General features: G+C 35.4%; 1 protein-coding gene across 3 annotated transcripts in view; it reads left to right on the top strand.

Annotated features, from left to right (window-relative positions):
- Positions 1 to 15,751, top strand: part of NAV3 (neuron navigator 3) — a 296,173-nt gene that overhangs the window by 66,894 nt on the left and 213,528 nt on the right. For all 3 annotated transcript variants that reach the window (XM_066257605.1, XM_066257604.1, XM_066257603.1), the window contains exon 6: positions 3,254 to 3,393. In XM_066257605.1, the coding sequence (XP_066113702.1) occupies positions 3,254 to 3,393 (140 nt within the window). The remainder of the gene's footprint in view (positions 1 to 3,253; positions 3,394 to 15,751) is intronic.

Genomic DNA, 15,751 nt, shown 5'->3' with positions numbered 1-15,751 from the left:
GAGGATAGTCTTATGTAGTCTCAGGGATGACTGTGTTTGTTTGAGGTCATTAAAATGGGGATTGGCTTCTTCTAATTTAGTTTTGTCATATATACTGCTATAACTGGATAACTGGACTGAAGTCGAGGTTCTCAGCTTAGAGAAAGTCAAGAATAAAACTGCTCTGAGAGCCCCATCCCATCCAGGTCACAGAATCTGGAAGATATGCACCCAGGTTATAACTGCTGTTTGAGGTGGGCATGTGTTAATTATTGAACATTTTGAAGCAGAATTCAGAAACATTGTCAGATTTTTTGTGGGGAGGTCAGCACCAGGTCAGCCTCAACTGTCTTGTTGTCCATCATAGTTTAAATTTTTACTTCTTTATGATATCTGTATTTTAAAGACAGTATAATAAATGACATTTCATTATGTACTGCTTGGAAAATACTGGCATATAGAAATGTGTTAAAAGTGTTTGGTTCTCTTTTAAATATTAAGTTGCTGAAGGCATGATGGTAGCATGGAACAGCTGAGGAAAACCACTGCTAATGTGTCTTGCACACCTGATTATTATGTGCCTACCTATGCCTTCTTACTCACTGGGGAAGTAGCCAGTGCTGGTTTACTAGTCACTGCCATAACAGTGAATCAGACTATGCAATGTTTGACCACAAGGACCACTTAGGATTCCTTGACTTGAGGTATGTGCCTTTCTCCTGGCCTTGGGTTTTAAAATTATGTTCATTTTCATAGTAATTAAAATCATTCTGAAGAGAAACATTAAAAGGGTATTTAATTACAAATTAGAAGATATGTAATCAATAAGAATGTGCAAAGAACTGTGACCTGCCATGTACAGAGGCATTTTTATTACCATTTCTAAGACTTATGCATATAAAATATACTTTAGGTACTTTGACTTAATAGACCATCTCTATTTCTTTTCTTCCTCTTTTTTTTTTTTTTTTTTTGGAGAGAGTGGTTATTTTCATTTCCTTTTTTATGGCTTTGATGAATGATCGGGCACTCTGGCTGCCTGTCAGATTAGGGTAATGAGAGGAGCAAATGGATTTTTTGAATTTGTTTTCATTTGTTCTTCTGAGAACTAAAGATCACTGGGCTTCATGGGCCACAGTAAAAGATTAAAATGCATTTTAATTGCTTTCTAGAGCAGATTGACTTTGGTAGCAAGGCATGTTTTGTGACAAAATGTATATATAGAAAGAACTTTCTAAGTCTATGACTGTGTCTACAGGAATAGTTTTCAGATTTATGATGATTGTGACATTTGGCCAAATTAATTAGTTGAGTCTTTTTTACCGAGGGCAGTCACTGGTACTCAAAATTCCGGGTCCATAGTTCTTGTGCTTTACTGACAAGATCTGGAGATCAGTTTGAACAAAAGTTTAACTGCTGGAATCATTTGGAAAAAAATTCCGTCTTGTGTCTGATACAACCTCTCATGAGCAAACTAGCCAATGAGACTCTTTATTTGCCACATGTATTTAAACTCCAAAACACAGTCAGTGTTTTGAAACTATTAACTATTCTGAGAAATCAACACTTCTGTTTCAAATCTGGTATTTGTGTTTTTTCTGATATTTATTCCATTTTGCAATATCTGTTACTATTAAAGAAGATATTGCTATTATTTAAGCATTCAATTTCCTAATAGTCTACAGAAATAATATACCAACTAATATTGTAAATGGAGTTAAAATATGAATATTGTTACAATCAATTGTCAAATTGTGACTTACTGGCACTAATATAAAGACATAAAACATTCTATTATTTTAGAAGTTTTGTAGAAGAGAACAGTGAAAAACTCAGTAATATTTCCTAAATTCTGGATTGTTTTTGTTTTTCTTTCAAAATAGCAATTACCACTGCAGTACACAGTAACCTCCACATGATGGCAGCAAATACAATCGAAGTGGCCGCAACCTTTAATATCATGTATTAAAGACTTAGAATGCCAATACTAATTCTTAATTTCTAGTTTTTAACTATGTAGATTGAGTTTATATATTATATATGTGTTAGTAGTATAAAATAAAATATAGTAGTTGTACATTTTAGGCAAATTTAATTATCTGAAAAAAATGATACTTGAAAATTTAATATGGAAACTTTTAAAAAGTAAAATAAATGATCAAACCAATATTTATAGGCCAGATAAAATAACTGCATATTATCACTTTCTGCCAAAAGTCCTTTAATTTTAAGAGAGTCTGTGCATGTTCCCAATGCCCTGTTCTTCATACACAAAGAATAGCTAATGCTACTGCCACTGGAGGTGCATTTTATTTTATTTTTAAAATTTTTTATTTATTTATTTTAGAGAGGAGAGGGAAAGACAGAGAGAGAGAAGGGGGGGAGGAGCTGGAAGCATCAACTCTCATATGTGCCTTGACCAGGCAAGCCCAGGGTTTCGAACCAGCAACCTCAGCATTTCCAGGTCGATGCTTTATCTACTGCGCCGCCACAGGTCAGGCCTGGAGACGCATTTTAAATTGTTTTTCTGCTAACAGAGGTTTTCTTCTTCTGAGACTGGCATTCTTTCTTGTTATATTTCCTCTGCAATCTGTAGGCCACACATGTGAGATAAACTCTAGGTACTTACTTTTGGCAAAGAAATGAAAGGTTTTAACGTGAGATTGGTCAAAAACAAATTAAGCGGGGACCTTGCTCTCCACTCCATGTTTTAGAGTAGCTAACTAGCTTAGGTATTCAATAAGTAGTTACTGTTTGCAGTTGGTTCAGTAACTTTGTTCTTGCTATCGATGTATGAGTTGGTTTAGGATGCAGCTACCTAAGATACAAACAAATGTCCCACACGTTGGTTGAAAGGAACAAGCTTAACAACAGCTGCAGGTAGCTGATTAACACCCTGAGATCATAATAAAGTCAAAGTGTTACTATTTTTATTGCCTTTCAAGTAACTGTAACATAATTTTTAAGTCAAATTTTTATTCATCAGGATATGGTAAGTATGCATTTTTTTCCCCAGAAGTGACTTTATTACTAATTGCTCTATATTATTAATATACTTTTGAGCCGTGTTTATTGGAAAGGTAAATAAGATTTTTCTAAAGATCCTCAGACTTTATGCTTTGTTATTTGTCACTTAAAAGGAATGTTTTAAGCGAAGTAAGTTTTAGAACGTCACATACTGTGTTTCCCATTAACTCTTCCCTGCTCAGAACCTTCTGCTGCACATCTTTTCACAATGTACAATAATGATGTAATTTTTCTTATACTATTTCAGGCTTCCAGGTCCCTCTAGGGTGCCTGCTGCAGGCAGCAGCGGCAAGGTCCAGGGAGCCTCTAATTTAAATAGGAGAAGTCAGAGCTTTAACAGCATTGACAAAAACAAGCCTCCAAGTTATGCAAATGGCAATGATAAAGGTAAGTGTTAGCCCGTGACAACATTGTGGCATCTAACATGTGTGTAGGGTAAATTACATGCTAAATCAAATACTCAAGCTGTGTTACAGCTTTTGGAATGGAAATGTTATCAATGAAGTTTCCTGTATTTTCTAACTGCCCCCTCCTCAATTCCAGCTTTCTTTGGGGCTTTTCTTATCTAAAGAACATCTTAAGGAAACAGATTCATTAATGTTAAAGTGGTGAATTATTTATATACAGTATCAAATCTGTCTCTCAAAACAGTTTCTCCAAGATGCATATAAATATTGTAGCACTTTCTTCTGTCTTCACATGCTTTGTGAGCATTTATATGGAAATCGTAAATCTATATTGTTTATTTGAATCCTTAGTTTTAGGTAACATAAATAAGTACTATAGTGTTTTGGACAGTTAAGGTTGAAGCACAAAAAGTCGATACATAGTTATAATGGGTATTTAATCTTTAAAAGTAGCAGGACACAAATATTATAACCTTAGTTTTCCTAAAGAGACATATTATTCATGTCTATTTTATTTTCTTGAAATAATGCATTAAAACTTGAAGTTATCAGGAAGAAAGAACACATAGTGTAAATATTGCTAAAGTTAGATTATGATTAACTATACGATGCACGGTTCTCTGTAATGTACAAAATGTGGATTTAAAGAGGTGCTGGCTTGGTGCCTCTCACTGTGGATCATGTGTATAGCCTGAGAGTATGTCATTTACACCTAAACCATGAGAAAATCAAGAACCTATTTTAAGCAATGTGACTGAGGGACTAGGGCCTTCTGCTGAATTTTAAGGTAGTATTTTCAAAACAGTACAGTTTTAACTTCTCTTCATGATATTAAACTATGTGCAACAAGAAGTGAAATTCAATGGGGACAATTATGCTTAGTTAATAGAGCAGTACTGTAGTCAAATTTGGTTTAGCTAATTCAACTATGTAGGAACTTTTTTTTGCTCAGATTAGATCATTTTAAGGTGTTTCCAATAGATGATCTGATTAGACAATTTTCTCTTACTCAGACGTGAGTTGACAGCAGTAATCTATGCTTTAGACGCTTTTGTGAGAATTTCCCATCCACTAACACAAACTCAGACAGACCATAGATCCCTGAAAGCAAAGCAGTGTGTGTTGATCCCTGAGACTCCCCAGGTTTTTAGTTTGAATGGAAAAAGAAGAAAATAATGTGTATTTGGAAGTTAGGTGTTTATCTTTAAAATATGGAATACAACTATTGATTGAAGAACCTAAGTTGTATGACTGAAGACTTATGCTTTTCCTGGGGAGAACGGGAAGGACAATTTCTTGTTGGAAAAACATTTCCCTCGTTTTGTGACTTTCCTAGGAAGTGTCACACGGGGCCTGTATGTGCTATGGAATTCTAAGGGAAACTAAACGTAGACATGGACTTCTCTTGAACAGACTGTTCAAGTGTCCAATTTAGCTATGTGATACTGAAGTTATAGAATGTTTTTCTAAGAAATTACTAAAAGAGACAATTTTCTAAGAAATTGACAAAGAGACATAGAAGTGCTTTAGGTGACCTAATATTTTGATATCATAATGTATCTGAATTTTTTTTGTCATGTGAAATATATATTTTCTTAATTTCTGGTGTTTAAAAGTAAAAATCCAAAGGTAGCAAAGCAGTCATGTTTTTTTTTCATAGTCATTCAGTCTCTTATGTATGTTTAGGAAGTAGTGAAAAATTACAAAATAGTAATACAGTAACCACAAGGTGGAGACAGATGACATGCTTTACAAGGTTCTGGGCCATAAAAAGCAGATATCCTTAGGTCCAAATCTGGAGCAAAAGACAAGAGTTTTCATGGTAGTTAGCCATCACTTTTAATTCAAACTAACTAAAAATTCTAAAATATTTAATTTGTATGATCTCACATGCACAAGTATGTATAATAGTTCAAATGTAGGCATTAAATCCCTGAAGGTTGCTAATAATGAGCATAAATTGTATCATCTGATATAATATAGCCATCTGGAATTTGTTTTACATGCTACATGGCATTTCCTGCTAATATAGTGTTACAAATGGATGTCAATATATCTAGTATCAATGTTTATAAATTAATATATGTCATGATAGTTTATATTTCAAAAACATTTTAAATTATGAGAAAAAACAAAACAATAATAAACATTATATATAAAAAATTATAATAATTTGTTCTTTAAACTATTCCCGTGATATATCATTTTTAGTATGAATATTTTATTTAACCTTTTGACGTGGAGATTTGTAGTGGTGGCTTAAGTTATATAAAAATATAAGAAACCATCTGCTGACAAGGTGATCTGTCAAAACTAGTTTGTCTGCATGTCCTGGGCATAACTAAAATGAAAATTAAATGAGAACTTTCAAAGTTTACTGTATTGTAATGACAGGATTCAGAGAACAGTCATTTGAGTATTATTATTCTAATTCTAATTGCTGTTCCTTTTAGTTATTAGAAATTGTACCATTTAAAATTAGTAAATTAATGTATTTTACATGATGGGTTAACCAAATGATCTCTAACATGCTCCTTGAATGCTTGTCTTAGTTGATAAGTTATATGAATCAATTGAAGAATCTCTAGAATTTTCAATAGTTAGTAAAGGTTTATTCACAATAAAATTTAATTTCCTTATTCTAAAATGCCATTGAAAGTACAGTCATTTTTACGTGCATGGGATTGTAAAATAGTCTGTTTGCAATTTAGGTGACATCTAATGAAAGGATACCATGGAGAATCACAAATTGTACATCAAAAGATACAGCTAACATTATTTAATAATAGTGCAATTCAAAAAATATTATACTTATTTCACCCAATATATTAAAATATCAGTGAGTGTGGCCATAGATTATCACATGCAGAGAAGGCTGAAAGAGAAATGTTATTGTGATAGAAAGTAATGGCATCCTGCGATTCTGTTGGACTGGAATGTGAGAACAAATTTCTCAGAACAAATGATAGAATGAAGATTGCATTGTTTTTAAAATTTTTTCGGCCTGACCTGTGGTGGCGCAGTGGGATAAAGCGTCGACCTGGAACACTGAGGTTGCCGGTTCGAAACCTTGGGCTTGCCTGGTCAAGGCACATATGGGAGTTGATGCTTCCTGCTCCTCCCCCTCCTCTCTCTCTCTGTCTCTCTCTCTCACTCCTCTCTCTCTAAAAAAATCAATAAATAAGATATTTAAAAAAAATTTTTTTTCTTTTGAGAGTCCTAGTTTCTTTTCTTGATGACGTGACATTCAGAAACAAACAATGAATAATCTGTTCTGACACCAGCATGTATCAATTTGCCCAGGCACCCAACAAGAGTACTCTAGGCGGATACTATGCTTTAAAGAAAAAACAAATACTTGTTCACTGGGAATAGGGATGCAAATGATGCCCTCAGTCATTTGGACATACACTTTATATCCCTGAAGCTAATTCTCATAAAAAAAATTATTCTTGTTTTATAAAATCTGAGTATCAAAAAAGGTTAAACAGTTTTAAATTATTACAAATGTTAATATTTCTAGCTGTGTCTGGAATTCAGTTTCTAAATTATGATCTGCAAACTCTTGTTACTTGAGAGTGTGTTAGCAGAGAGTTGTTTTTCCATGTTGCTAAGAGACATACCCCAGCACCAGAGGGCATGTTACCATGTTTTCATTGTTTCTCCCATGTGAGCTGTACGTTGTACCTGCACATCTGCTGAAGAGGTGAGATCCCCTCTTCTCCTGGATCCTAATGAGGGACCTTCTGCTGTGGAAGTGTTTACTTTCATTGACTCCCAACATAGACCTAGTAGGACTGATACTAAGAATTTCGCAACATTTGCAATTGAACTGTTTAAAACTGTAAGGTTTAATGTGAATGTTGCACTAGCCATGGAATTTTTACTTTTAAAACATAGATATCTAGTTTTTAAGTATTTTCTTTGATTTTTTGAGATGGGGGGTAGAAATTCTTTGACATGTAATTGTTTTTCCTCTAAGATGAACTAATTTAGGCAGTATTTATTTTTTAACTTAAATTTTATTTTTAAGTTACAGTTTACATTCAATATTATTTTGTTTTATTTTATTTATTTATTTTAGTGAGAGGAGGGAGACAGAGAGACAGACTCCAGCATGCACCCCAACTGGGATCTACCCAGCAAGCCCATTAGGGGGCAATGCTCTGCCCATCTTGGGCCATTGCTCTATTCCTCAGCAACCAAGCCATTTTTTTTTAGCACCTGAGGTGGAGGCCACCAAGCCATCCTCAGCTCCCAAGGCCAACTTGCTCGAACCAATTGAGCCCTGGCTGCAGGAGGGGAAGAGAGTGAAAGAGAGAGAGAGAGAAAAGGGGAGAGGGAAGGGTGGAGAACCAGATGGTTGCTCCTCCTGTGTGCCCTGATTGGGAATCAAACCCAGGACTTCTACAACTGAGCCAACCAGCCAGGGCCTATTATTTTGTTTTAGTTTCAAGTGTACAGTATAGTGGTTAGACGTTCATATACTTTACAAAATATTTCCCCCTGATATTTTCAATACCCACCTGGCACTGTACATAGTTTATTACAATAATATTTACTATTGCTCACACCCCCATGACTATTCTATAACTTTCAATTTTTACTTTTTTAAGTCATTCACATTTTTTTACACATTTTACCAATATCCCTTCCCTCTGGCATCCATCCCCTAACCTCTGGCAAAATAGTCTGTTTCTATTTTGTTTGTTATTCATATTGTTCCTTAGATTCCACATGTAAGTGAAATCATACAGTATTTGTCTTTGACTGACTTATTATACTTAGCATAATGCCTTCTAGGTACATCCATGCTGTCGAGAAAGTAAGATTTCCTTCTTTTTTATGTCCAAGTGATATTCTATTGTATAAATGGACCACAGCTTATTTATCCACTCATCTATGGACATGCACTGGAGTTGTTACAATAACTGGTTATTATAAATAACACTGCAATGAGCATAGGGCTACCTATATTCTTTTGAAATAGTGCTTTGAGTTTCTTCAGCTATATTCCAGAAGTGGATTCACTGGGTCATAAGGCAGTTCCATTTTTTATTTTTTGAGGACCCTCCTTTCTGTTTTCTATAGTGGCTGCACCAACCTACATTCCCGCCACAGTGCATAAGGGTTCCCTGTTTTCCACATCCTCGCCAACAGTTGTTTGCTGACTTGTGATTTTTAAATTACTCTCTAATGACTATAAGATCAATGAACTGAACTGTTTCCTTTTCAAAGCAATGCAAAAAATAAATGTTTTACTTATATTTCTTTACTGGTGATTTAATTATGTATTTTACATGACTTTAATTTTCTTAATACTTATATAAGCCTGAAAAATAATGTTTACATGATAACTTCAAGTTAATCTTAGGGATTTTCAAGAGGCCACATAATTAGGTACATATATCAAGTTGTATGATTAAATAGATGTGGGCATATGTTGTTTGCTTATGCATAAATGCTCATATTGAGGTGTTGACATATTATGCATGCCTATACAGAAATTGCACACTTTGTTCAAACTGGTTGGTAAACTTAAAGCTTCCCTAAGTGTTACAATACTCCACAAAGCAGCACCTTAATATTGCAAGTGACACAAAGTAAGTATGTGCAGAATGGGCAGGGCCTGTAGGTTTCCTGTAATTACATACCATGGTTTTGCTGAGTCATCATAAAGTTGATGATTGAGGCATTGCAGAAGCAACTATTTGTGGAAGACAGTTTGGTGAAGCAACAAGGGGCAAGTTAGTAACAATATGTATACCTTTGGATTCTAATGCTACTTTTTTTTTTCTTTTTAAATATTCAAAGGTGTATTTTTGTGAACTGTGAAATGAGACTCTAAATTTACTTTTATCAAACTAAATGTCCTGGCCACATAGAACAATCATTTTTTCCTTTAACAATGTTCTGTGATGGTGAAATTGTCTCAAATTCAGCAGGGAACATACACATCCCTGAGTACAAAGCCTGCCACACACAGTGAATGCTTTAAAAAGAATCCTACTGTTGTCATCCATGTTGTTGTTACTTTATATTACTTTCTGTATTGTTACTTTGTTGTTACCTTTTGGGTTGAAAGCTGGTTTGCTTCCATTTAAGCAATATACTGTTCCTGAGAAAGAAGAGATAAATAGTTGAGTGTGTTCCCTGTATCCTTTCAGAGGCTAATAACACTGTCTGTTGCCTACATGGTATTAGGCTGTAAAGCAGGGGACGGGAACCTTTTTGGCTGAGAAAGCCATGAACGCCACATCTTTTAAAATGTAATTCTATGAGAGCCAAACAATGACCCATGTACGTTAAGCATTATCCAGTAAAAATTTGGTGTTGTCCCGGAGGACAGCTGTGACTGGCTCCAGCCACCCGCAACCGTGAACATGAACAGTAGGAAATTAATGGATTGTAATACATGATGATGTTTTATATTTTTAACATTATTATTTTTTTATTAGAGATTTGTCTGCGAGCCAGATGCAGCCATCAAAAGAGCCACATCTGGCTCGCGAGGCATAGGTTCCCGACCTCTGCTCTAAAGCTGGCTGACCTTCCACAGAGCAATCTTTTCATCTAAACTTCCCATGTGCCTGTTGTGGCTGCCACATTTACCTCCATGTATTCATTTTAGAACTAGATTGGCATTTTCCCCAGATCGTCAATGATGTATATTTTTTTGCAAGATGAGATACTTAAAAATGAATATAATCAACAGTTCAAATGCTATAGAAACATTTTCCTAAAGCCTATGTGTACTCTATTGATCAATGTCACCCTGCTAAATTTAATTTTCTAAATAAAATTAAAAAAAATAAACTCTGTAAATTTAAATGTTTTAAAGCATTAATTAAAATCTATTTTTACATCAGCTCAGAAGAATAGTGCAAGCAGGATGTCCAAGGAGATATTATAGAAGGGTGGGCAAAAGTAGGCTTACAACTGTAGTACAATAAATAATATAATAATAAAATAATAATATAACTGTAAACCTACTTTTTTCCACCTCTGTATAAATTCCTGAGTGGAGATTCTCTTTATGACATTCTCATTTATACACTGCTCATTGAGGAAGAGGAAAACCACAATTCAAGGAGTTACCCAATTAACTTCGCTGTTGTGACAAACATGTGGCTTTCTGAAGAGCCATCCAAGCAGAATGTCTGAGTATGTGACAAACAGGAAAAAAAAGAGAGTCAAAAGACTCCAAATTTTGGAGTCTGATGAATCTGAGTTCCAATTTTCATTCTCTCTTTTCTAAGTTTTACTGTGTGTATGAATCTGAACGAGTTACTTTCTCTTTCTAAGCTTCAGCTTTCTTATTTTATAACAAGAAAAATCCTCAGTATAATGCAGATTATTATGGTTTTAAATGTGACACCATGTATGAAAGTACCTGGAAAATGTAGGCAGTTGCTTCATTATTTGTTTGTAGTGCAGTTGGTGATGGAGGATAGGGAAATGGAAGAAGAAGGGGAAGGAGAGGAGAGGAAGGGACTAGAGAACTTTTTTTCTTTGGAGGCAGAGAAAAGAAGCAGGGTCATGGGCACAAATAAGCCCTACAAATGCAAGATAAAAGTCCATTGCAGGAATGCCTTTAAATATGTGCATTAGACATCTGTTCTTTTCCCCATCCCCACATAACACCTCATTCTCAGTCAAAAGTCGAGTTATCAACATTCAGAAGTAGATCATTAGGAACAGGGACTTAATATTTAATATATAAATGGCACAGAAACTATTATTTGTGGTGACACCCACCCTGGAGGAGCTACAGAGAGTGTCATTTCAGCTGGGGCTGTGGTGCAACCTTTATTGTGATGAGTCCAGAGAGACTCTTATTAGAATGCCCTCCTGATGCACAGCGGCTTCGATACGCCCTCTTAATGAACTTGAAGCACTTCATTGCTGCTACAAAGAGACAGACAGGAGACAGATTGAAGTTGAACTTAGAGAAGTGTCTTATATGGGTGTACTCATCTGAGAACAATTTTACAGCTGTTGCCATGACCGTGACTATGGATGTTATAATTTGTAGTCCCTCCTGTCTCATTTTTCAGTGTAGTGATGTAGAAATTCCTCTTATATACTTGAGCTCCTGTAGCCATCAATCTAGCTGATGTCAGCACATTTCAAAAGCACCCAGACTGATTTCTTTTTTCCGCTCTCTCCTCTCATCCCCACCAAAACTCCCAGGCATGCAAGAGTAGAGGTCTTCTGACTGACTTCTTAACCTAGTTGCATAAACATGGAAGATACATGTTAAATATGTGGCTAAGACAATGAAATAAAGGACATGGGAAACCTGACGAGCAGCATCTGTTTCTGGGAATCCTTACCAGTGATTGCTAAGCATCCAGGTGGAACTGGTGAAGGTTTCCAATGTTCAAAGAGCCAAGAATACTAATGCCACACAGCTATGAAACATTTAATAAATTTAGCCCATTTGGGTACTGTCATAAGAAACAAATCTTTAAAGCTGACAATATCTGCAATTGCCATGATTTTTGAGTCTGCTAATCCTTTGCTACTCATAACATGGTCTGTGGTCAGCAGCACGGATGTCATTTGGCTGTTTGGCATAAAGCATCTGAGGGCCTACTGCAGATCTGCTGAGTGACAATGTGATGGGCGTTTCATGAGATTTCAGGTGACTCATATGCACAGGACAGTTTGAGAACCACTATGTGAAACCCTTAGAATGTTAGTCTTTCTATGGTTGAGCTTGGCCTCTAGAGTCACACAATTTGGAATCAAATCCTGGCTCCACCACACTAGCTATGTACCAGTGAGTGAGCTCTTTAGGTGCTCAGTGCTTTGCTTTGTACACGTGTGAATTAGAAATAGAAGCTCTTCCCACCTCATTGGATTATTGTGAACATGAATGTGAGATAATGCAATTAAAAAACCTTCCTTGCCCTGGCCGGTTGGCTCAGTGGTAGAGCGTCGACCTGGCGTGCAGAAGTCCCTGGTTCGATTCCCGGCCAGGGCACACAGGAGAAGCGCCTATCTGCTTCTCCACCCCTCCCCCTCTCTTTCCTCTCTGTCTCTCTCTTCCCCTCCCGCAGCCGAGGCTCCATTGGTGCAAAGATGGCCCAGGCGCTGGGGATGGCTCCTTGGCCTCTGCCCCAGGCACTAGAGTGGCTCTGGTCACAACAGAGCAATGCCCCGGAGGGGCAGAGCATCGCCCCCTGGTGGGCAGAGCGTCGCCCCCTGGTGGGCGTGCTGGGTGGATCCTGGTCGGGCGCATGTGGGAGTCTGACTGTCTCTCCCCATTTCCAGCTTCAGAAAAATACAAAAAAAAAAAAACCTTCCGCCTGACCTGTGGTGGCGCAGTGGATAAAGCGTCGACCTGGAATACTGAGGTCACTGGTTCAAAACCCTGGGCTTGCCTGGTCAAGGCATATATGGGAGTTGATGCTTCCTACTCCTTCTCTCTCTCTCTCTCTCTCTCTCTCTCTATCATTCTAACTCTCTCTCCTCTCTAAAATGAATTAAAAAAAAAAACCTTCCATAAAATGCAGTTGGCACTATATATTTGTAATAATTATTAACATTATTTTCATTATAGAATAAGAAATATTATCAATAACTTTTGAGATCGATGTAAGAAAGTGAAGATGAATTTATTATAATGGCAATATGTTTGTTCCTCTTAACAATATTCACAGCAGACTACGCTTTGATTTCTGTGGGGCAGGGGCTGTGTTTCTCTATAGTTCTGTGTCCTAATATATGTATGTATATATTTTTAAATATAAAAAATAGAAGAAAATGTTCATATAGTTCCCTTAAAAATTCCATTAAAGTTCTTTCTACTCTGAATGCTTACATATCTCCCTAAGTCATCTCTCTTGATTTTATTAAATATTGTCTACCACTTGTGCAACTCTTATCTCTACCATTCCTTTCTTACTTCCTGCTCATTTAATATTTATTATATACCCACTCATCTTTTTTGAGTCTTTTTTATTTCCTCTGACTAGATTATGTAGTATCTTAAAGTGTCTTGCATAGACTAGCAACTCAATATATATTAACAGATTTTATACATGGATTCAAATTCTATAGGTTATAGAAATTGAATGGTGTTGATTAATATTGCTTGAAATATTAGAGAAATAGAGCTATATATGTTGGACAAAACCCAGCAAAACAGTGATGTCATGAATATGTATACAATTCAATGAACTTGAGAAAATTCATTTTGTTTGGAGGTGTTCTTAGTTTCTAGTTGAATCTAGGCAATTGGGAAATTAAGTTTACTTTATGTAATTTAATTAAAGGCATTAATTTGGCCATCACCATTTTCTATGTTTCTGTATTCAAGGAATAATATTATAATTAATAAGCCATTGAACATATCTTTATACAGTTGAGAAGTCGTATAATACAGTTGTTGACAGCTATAACTTTGAATTCAAGGTAAGCTCAGCTCTCAGTTTTGTCCCTTACAAATTATACAACTTCAAGTCAAGTTATTTAACCTCCTTGTGCTTCAGTTTCCTTGTGTGTGAAGTGCAGGTGTTAATGAAAACTTTGAGCAATTGTTGGGAGTTGTTGCCTGTCACAAAGTAGGTGCTATGTGTATAGTATAAAACTATGCATAGTTCAGGCATAGTCTTGCTCTCATAGAATGTACACTGTAGTGGAGGAAACCGATCAATACGGTGGAGTTACAATGGCTGTTCTAGAGGAAATGCTAAGCTATGGAAGAACGCAGAGTAGCCATCTAGTTCAGACTTCATGTTAGGATGGTCAGAGGTAGGAGTGGGATAGTGGTTTTTGTTTGTTTGTTTATTTGTTTGTTTTGTTCAGGATAAGTGAGGTCAAACTTGAGACTTGGGTAATAAATAGGAATTATACTGAAGAAATAAGGGGTAGGTATTTCTACCTTTAGGTAGTAAATGTATTGTATTTGCTACAAAGAGTGATTCAAATTATGATGAAATGTTACCAGTCTCTGAAGGGGGCCTGTCAGTGAAATAAATTGGCAGTTAGATATACTGAAAACAGATAGAGGAAGAAGATTGAAGTACATTCACAGAGAGTGAGCATATTTGAGAGACTGCATATTTTGAAGCTTGTTATATTTATTTGTTTTACATTAGTCAATATAACTACTATTTTTTAGAATATCTTAGTGTTTGAATATAAATATGGATTTCTAGAAATATTCTAGAAATGGACACAATTGCTGAATTTACCATGAATACTTGGAAAATTAATTCATCATCATATGCTTTAAAATTTAAACACACGATGTAAGCATTTTGATTTGGTAATTTACTACATTGTAATCTAGTGTATATACAGTCTTATATTAAAATTTTCCAGTTGAAATGTGGATTGGAGAAAGGAAGTAAGAGTCCATGTTGGTAGATTAATTTGTTTAAGAAAATTTAGTTTAAAATACATTTGTCTATACTATTATTATTAATATGTTTCACAAATCTATTTTGTTATTTTAGGCACATATATTTTTTAAAATCTCACACAAATATTCAACTAATGATTTAACCTCTTTTCTTATCTCTTCTTTAGTTTCTTTTTTTCTATATAAATTTCTTCTCCTGAAAATGGGTGAGACTAGTATATTATACTAATCGGATTGATTACATGTTGTTCATCATACATTTCATATCTTTGAAGAGAGCATTTAAAAGTAAAAGCATTGTGCCCTGGATAGTGGTGCAGTGGATAGTGTTGACCCAAGTATCAGGGTTGCTGGCTTGATTTGCAGGTGGCCGTCTCAATCCTGACACTGACAACTTGACCCTAAGGTAGCCAGTTCGAGCCCCAGTCAGGGCACGTATGAGAAGTAATCAATGCGTGCAACTAAGTGGATCAACAAGTTAATGCTTCTCTCTCTCTCTCTCTCTCTCTATCTATCTATCTCTCTTTCTCTGTCTCCCTCCCTCCCTCTCTCTGAAAAAAGTAAACATTGTACTTTTATATTTAAGAATATTTAATACATTTAATTGAGCTCCAATTCTGAATATTATGAAAAGAATAATCTTTATAAAATATTTCCTTTGAGCAAGCACTTTGCATCTATTTGTTAATATCTAGTATATTAACTGTACCAAATGATACCTCTCCTACATAAATATCTAATTTAACATTTAGCATTCATATCTTCAAAAAAATAAGAGTATAAAAGAGAGAGGCATATGTGGTAGAAGAAACTTAAAGTAAATGACTTGATCAGAATTATACAGTTCCCAAATGTTGACATTTATACTGAGGTCTTTTACTTCATGCTCAGATCATTTTTATTTATATCCTATTACAAAATTCATTTTGATTTAGTTTTTCATGCTTAAAAATATGGCTTATAA

This window comes from Saccopteryx bilineata, chromosome 2, assembly GCF_036850765.1.
Source record: "Saccopteryx bilineata isolate mSacBil1 chromosome 2, mSacBil1_pri_phased_curated, whole genome shotgun sequence".
Taxonomy (NCBI): Eukaryota; Metazoa; Chordata; class Mammalia; order Chiroptera; family Emballonuridae; genus Saccopteryx; species Saccopteryx bilineata.
This window is presented reverse-complemented; position numbering and strand designations above follow the sequence as displayed.